The 6,984-nt window shown below is 45.4% G+C and overlaps 1 protein-coding gene across 27 annotated transcripts in view; it reads left to right on the top strand.

The window, feature by feature from the left end:
- Positions 1-831: 831 nt before the first annotated feature.
- Positions 832-6,984, top strand: part of ABLIM2 (actin binding LIM protein family member 2) — a 142,896-nt gene continuing 136,743 nt past the window's right edge. For 5 of the 27 annotated variants that reach the window (XM_083834510.1, XM_083834507.1, XM_083834502.1 and 2 more), the window contains exon 1: positions 1,553-1,696. In XM_083834510.1, the coding sequence (XP_083690636.1) occupies positions 1,681-1,696 (16 nt within the window). In that variant the 5' untranslated portion in view covers positions 1,553-1,680. Of the gene's footprint in view, positions 1,407-1,541; positions 1,697-6,984 lie in introns of those variants that run through there. The other 22 variants (XR_014583819.1, XR_014583820.1, XR_014583822.1 and 19 more) reach the window with 20 other exon arrangements.

Genomic DNA, 6,984 nt, shown 5'->3' with positions numbered 1-6,984 from the left:
TTATTAACATGAATGCAGAACAAAGACAAGATGGATGCTGCTGCATTGCTACAGTTGAGATGCTCTACACATTTGTGCTACTGTGATATGTAACAGACATAAATAAACACACAGATATTCTTGTACCGTCTGCAACCTAGTGAAGTTCTACAAGGCCAGCTGCAACTCCTCTGGCATGCTTCAGCACAATTGGGCAGTGCAAGAAAGCTTTCAATAGCAAATGGGTGGCAGAATGTTGAAGGATGGAAAAAGGGCAATAAAGGCAGGTAGCAAAACATGCTATTGAACAATTAAAGATGAACTCTGCAAATGACAGAAAGGGATAGCAGCATGCTACTGAAGTTACAAGTCATGAGTTTCAAGGAATGACTAAGCAGAGTAGGAGTGAAGGGTGGCATCTGATAGGACAGATTCATGAGTGACACAGAGAAAGTGAATAGGGAACAATATGTTTGCTCTCTCTTCCACTACAAGAGTGAGTTGGCATTGAATAAGATAGCAAATAGCAGGTTCAAAACAAAAGCAGGTGGTTCTTTGCAGCACCCATAGTTCAGCTGTGAAATGTCTCAAGCAGGGTGCTGCAGTTGCTTGAAGTGTGCATGGGTTGAAAAACAAAACAAAACAAAATAAAAAAAATAAAACAGTTGGGCAAGGTAATGGAAGAAAATGCATGGAAGGTTCTTAAACATGCAGAAAACTCATTTGGCTCAGCAAGTCCCCTCTGCAGATATCCACTGCCAGTGCCTGTCAGCAGTGGGGCACCAGCTTGGATTGTCTGATCCCATATCACTGTGATGCCTGAGTGCAGGTCCACACTCTTCCCAGTGGCAGCAATTATCTCCAGGATTCGCATCATTTGAGCACAGAGCAGCAGTCCTCTGCACGCTCCTGCTTCCTCACGCTGTTAGTGTTACGCCAAGCTGCCCTGCACGCAGCATCAGAGGAGCTGTGCAACACGATGTGCTTATGTAACTGCATCTGGATCTTGCTGGGTTTCTTAAAATGGAAGTTTGGGTGCTGTTTTATTAAAAAAACATTATTGCTATCAGAATTATAGCAATTATTTGTTAGATAGATGGAATACTGGACAGGCTGGCTTTCACAAAACATTGCGAGTCTTTCTAATTTCACAAATGAAGGATCAGTAAGGTTCCCCTGCTCCAGACAGCACTCCCTTCCTCTCCTCAATAACCACACTTGCTGCCAAACGTCTTCCGCGGTGCAGCGCTGCCTGGAGTCCGGGCCGAGCTGAGGAAGAGCTCAAACACCCCCATCCTCCTTCCCTGGCCGTTCCGGGGACATGCTAAAACACCTGTGCAGCGACCCGCTTTGCACAAACGTCGGCGACCTCACCAGCCGAGCACCAGCAGGAAAATGCGGAGGAAGGGGAGCTGCCGAGGAAAAAGGTGCGAGCGGGATGCGGCTGGGGGGAAACCGGGGGGGGCGGGGGGGGACAAGGAGGGGGGTCCCCGCAGCCCCGTAGAGGGATGTAACCCCCTGGAGGAAGCACGGAGCTGCCGAAAACCCCACGGTGCCCGCTGGGGTGGCCGGGGTGCTGGGCACCTGCGGCGGGGGCGGAGCGCGGCGGCGGGCGGGGATGGGGCCGGGGCCGCCCGCGGGGCCGCGGAGACGGGCGGCGGGGACGGGCGGCGGCGGTGGTGACGGCCCCTCCTGCGCGACATGAGCACCGGCACAGGTAGGAGGCAGCGGGGGGACCCCCCCCGTACCCCCACATATGCACCGAGCCAGCTATCGGGAGGGGGACGTTGTTGCTTTTTTTTTTTTGGGGGGGGGGGCAGCTGGAAATTGCGGACTGTAAAGATTTTTTTATTTTGATATATATATATATATTTTTTTTTTTCGTATGTATTTGCATCTCCGAGGAGAGCTCGGAGCCCGGGCGCCGCCCGCACACCGCAGGGAGCCCCGCGGGGTGGGCTCGGCAGCCGGTGCCCCCCGGTACCCAGCCGAGCGTGGGGCAGGAGCCTGCTGCCCCCCTTCCCCACCCGGCAGCCCGCAGGGAAGGAGCCCGCAGCTCATCAGATGGGTTTGGGGTTGAAATATTGGGGTTGAAAGCTCGGCCTCTGCTCCCGGCTGAGATTGCGTGCTGGCAGGGGAGGTGAAAACCACGCAGGTTTCGTCGGAACACCAGCTACGATTTCCACCCAGGAGATCCAGTTGCCCAGGGCAATACAGAAGTATTTTTTTTTATTATTCTTTTTTTCCCCCTGTGATACATGCAGGATTTGTGAACGGGCTTGGAATTGTGTTTTCCAGCGATTCAGCATTCGTCTGCATCGGTTGGCACTGGGGGGTGATTGCTTCAGAGCTCAGCTGATCGCACAATATTACAGTCTTTAAGGCAAACACAGGGTTGTGCATAGGGAAAGGGGGAGGCTTTCAGAGCTGATTGTATATTTCATTTCTGAGCATAACTGTAGCTGCTAAATATACCCTCTGCCACAACAACGGGGAGACGTTGAATAGCTACAATTACGTGGTGACTCTGTATGTCAACACGCTTAATCACACCACATCCTCGCAGCGAGCCAAATGAGAGCCTACCGCAAACAAAGAGGAAGACAGGCTCCTTGTTAGAGCAGTGCGAGACCCGGGGTCAAACACCTGCCGGAGGCTTCAGATAAAAACGGAGCTTTGCATTTCCTCAATTGAAAGCGTAGCAATTTCCACATATGCCTATCAGCTGTGCTCCCGTTTGGTCTGTGCACGGAAGGCACACTTCCAGCCTGCCAAGTGCCCAGGCTGGGGCAGGTGGGAGTAGAGTGAGCGCGTATTCAGGGGTGCTGGAAATCCCAAGCCTTTCTTCTGCCTCTAAAGGGATCTAGATGGTTAACGCAGATGGTGACATCTGCACTGGAGATGATTAAAGTCGAGCGCAGAATCCTGTCCTGTTCCCCATCTGTAATCTCCAACAGAAGAATATGCAGCACTGTGAAGCATTTAAATTCTGTAGCAGTAGAGCTGAGGCTGAGAGAGGGAGTAGAAAATTCCAGAGTTGCATCCTGAGAATGTTTTAAACACAAATTTGAAGGATTGCAAAGTCAGAAACACAGAAGAAAAGTTAGTGGATAACAGTCTAGTACAGATGAGACTTGACACAATTCTGTCTCCATAATTGCACCAAATACAGCATAAATGAAAGAGCAATAATGAACAGTGCCAAGATAAAAATAACATCCTGGGAAAAAGGGTGGAAAAACCCCTGAGAGTCCTTAGCTCTCATTTGAAATTACAACTGGCAGTTTTAGGAGCGTTGTTTTTAAGTATCGCTTTAGCTTTGATGTTTCCAGATTTTTGATTTACCGTGTCTGTGTGGACTATGTAAACAATTTACAATCAATTTCTATGATAAATTAAATGTGATGAGCCCACCTCTATTCTGCAAAAGCAACGGAAATTTTCTGTTAACATCAGCAGGGCAACTATCGTACAGCAAATGTAATGCCACAATGCACTTGAGTAAAATTACTGCTTACAAAAGATTTCCACCAAAATTGCTCTGGAAAGGCTGTAATTCAAAGCTTAGTGGTGGTACTGTAGCAGAAGGATGTTTCTGTCTCTGCCAAGAAAACCAGGGTGAAATGTGGCATCAAAATCAGCACCACATAAGGTTCAGGGCATTGTTGTCATGTTTGGTGATCCAGGAGTGATCCATCCTCATGAGCTGGAGTCAACCTTTGTGGATCTGTGCTTGCTGCTCCAGAAGCCTTCGCTCAGTCTGAGTCTCTTGTGCTGATGTGCCACATCATTAGTATCCCTGCCTGGATCCCTGCCATGCTGCCTTACTGTTTTAACCATAAGGTTCGGCTTTAGATGTACAAACAGTTACATTTGGTACTGTGATTTAGTTTATGATACATAGATCCAGATAATACCACTTAAGTGGCCCTATAGTACTTGCTTTCAAATGTCATTCTGTATCAATGAACTACAGAATCATGGTGTAGTTTTACATCTAGAAAACATATGATCATGTGGCATAGGAAAACACAACTCAAATGTATTAGTATTTATGGCATAATTAGATTTTCCCACACGTGATTATCCTCAGCTGAATTCCGTATACGTACCTCTGACCTCGTCTGAAAACATTTCTAAGCAAGGGCTCATTCACAACCCCTATATACCTAGGAGAGTTGCATGAAATGGCTGTGTATTCAGGATTCTGAGTGTATGTTTAATAATTTATAATATGGTTATCAGCCTGGTATCCCAGTTCTTCGCTGTCTTGAAATCATAGCAAAAAGAACAAAGTAGGTTAAAAAATAGAAATTGAGAAAACTAGGTTCCCATTAGTTCCCAGAAATAGGGTAAAATGGTGTTGATTATTTAAGTGCAAGAAGAATCACAGAGCTAATTACATACTAGGTGAATTATCTCAGATTAGATTAAATTAAATGTCATGACACAAATTAGCTTGGCTCTTTAGTCTCTAAACTGTTACATTAGAGGGAAAATTTGGTTGTGTGGATCAGAGAGCTGCTGACAGAGGTTCACAACCCAAATGGCACACGGCCATAGTGGCACTGGTTACAAAAGAGGTTGCACAGGCTGGTCACACTGGTTTCTGCCCTGCCGGGGAGATGCTTAACTCCTTTTCAAAGTTCACATGTAAATAGGCCAACAGGAACCCTCCCCAGAGACAATAGCCTGGTTGTTTCAGACTAGTATATTTTTCTGTTTTAATTTTGGCCCTTCCTTTTGAGCACTGGTAGCAGAGAGCATTAAGTTACTTGATGGGAGCAGCAAGAGGTCGCCTTGCCTTGGAGTTCTCTAACTAATGAAATATGTATGTGTGAAGATTATAATGTGCGGTCCTCCAAGTTTAGTAATTAAACAGAATTAGAGCTACTTCATTTCCTTGCCATTTTAGCTATGGTACGATCTCCCTGAGAAAGTATACAATGGCATGTAACTGCTGATGGTAATTCTTGCTCTGAAATTGAATTGCGTGGAATATATATATATATGGATTGTAAAAAAACAGGAAGCTGTATCTTAGGCTTCCTTAAGGTTTTTTGGCTGAAGATTATTCTTTGCAACATCATGTTCTTTGATGGTAAGAACATACAGCACTGCTACAAGAGGGTGAAATAGGTCAGACGAGATTATCAGGTGATAGCTTCATCAGCCGGTAACTTCTGACTGCAGGACATCCCGCCTGCCACAGGCCTTTCCGTGCTACCCAAGCTCTGCTCAGATGGGAAAGGTAGCTTGTTCTGCTTTAAAACACCCAGACATTTTGCTCCACGAGTGAGGTCTGCTTCTTGCCAACCTGCCCGTCTTCCGCATGGTGTCTGTGCAGCACTGAGCACTCTGTGTGGCTGCTCTTCTGGCTGCAGCTGGCTGCCACTTCAGCATGGTGATAAAGCACTGTTGGTTTTGCTGCACGGGGCTTACATACTTAATGCCCAATATTCAACTTTATGATAAAAACAGAGGGCCAAAAATGTAAAGAGCTAAAAAAATAATTGAAAAATCAATTGACGTGTGGCTGTTGAGGTACCTTTTTCCCTCTTTTTCCTCTTTCTGAGACATGGGCTGGCCAATATTCAACCAAAGTGAGGAAACCCCAATCATAGTTTTGCTGATTTTGACAAACCGTTCACCTTCTACCCTCCGCAGACCCCCAAATCCAGTCTGTGGAGATGTGTCTCTCCCGACTGTTGTTAACTTGAAGCTCAGAGCAGCGTTTTCCAGTGCTGTTGGGGGGCTGCCGGTGCCATTAACTCACCTTCATACCCTGGGTTTTCAAACCAAGGGATCACAATAGTGAATGAAGCGTATTTGGGTGGAAGTGGAGCATGCTGCTTAGAGCTTTCGCAGGTCAGGGATGACTGCTGGGATGGGAGCGGGCTCAACCATCAGCGCTGCTGCGGCTTCCTCATTCATCCCTCCAGCAGGCTGGCGTCAGACATGGCAGCGCAGGGGCCTCAGAGATTATTGGACAATTTGCTGGCTCATTGTCTGCATCCTTAAATATATCCTTCAGGCAAATATTTCCGAATTTAGATGATTCCCTGTGTCAAGATCTATTAGTGGTGTGTCAGGGCCTTGAGCTGTTACCGCCTGAAATGTTGGAGCTTTTTTTTTTCACAGCTGGTTAGTTGATGCTCGTGCTCTGAAATCTAGATAGAGTCTTGTTTTGCAGGAAGGACAGTTATTTATTTTTCCATTCTAGAGAAGGAATCTGAGAGGAATATAAGCTCCATTCAGTGAATAGTTCTGTCTGCGTTAGGAACATGTTTTCTCCTTTTCTCTGTAAAAACAATTCTACTGGCATTAGCTATATTGATCAATACCTCCATTTTGGAGATTTTCCTGATAGTATAGTACAAGTTGCTTGATCTGTAGTGAAGGAAATCAAAGTGTTACTGCAATTAGCCATGAAAAATAAAAATAAACATTTCTGAATAGTAAGATATCACTAAAGATGTTTTAAAAAGACCTTAATGTTCCCATAATATGGATTTTTTTTTTGCTATTTAGAAACCATTACTTTTTGAATTAAGCAATATTGTCACTGTTAAGCATAACAGACCACAATTGCTCCTCATGGTAGATAGGAGAAGAAAGCGTGGTACCTTAGTTATTACTGTATGGTAACTGTTCACAAACACAGCATTCCTTGGAAGTTTTTAAGTATCTCTTCTGTCATTTCATTTCTAGCATTGGTCAGTCTGATGCATCAAGAGAGGATGACATATGATTGTCCTGTGTTCTTCTTCTTCCCTCTTCCCAAATTCTTATTTGGGGGACAAAAATAAATACAAGTGTTTAAAAAAAATCCTGCTGTTTTATGGAGGGAAATAACTGAATATAGCATAAATGTGGAGCAGTAAGCATACAGTAGTTGCATTCCTTCAAGCCCGTTTCAAAGGATACGAAAGTAAAATCAAATCCCTATGACTGTTTATAGGGTAAAATTCTTGGGGAAGAGGGAGAAGTTAAAATTTGATACAT

This window comes from Anser anser (assembly GCF_964211835.1).
Source record: "Anser anser genome assembly, chromosome: 4".
NCBI classification, from domain to species: Eukaryota; Metazoa; Chordata; class Aves; order Anseriformes; family Anatidae; genus Anser; species Anser anser.
This window is presented reverse-complemented; position numbering and strand designations above follow the sequence as displayed.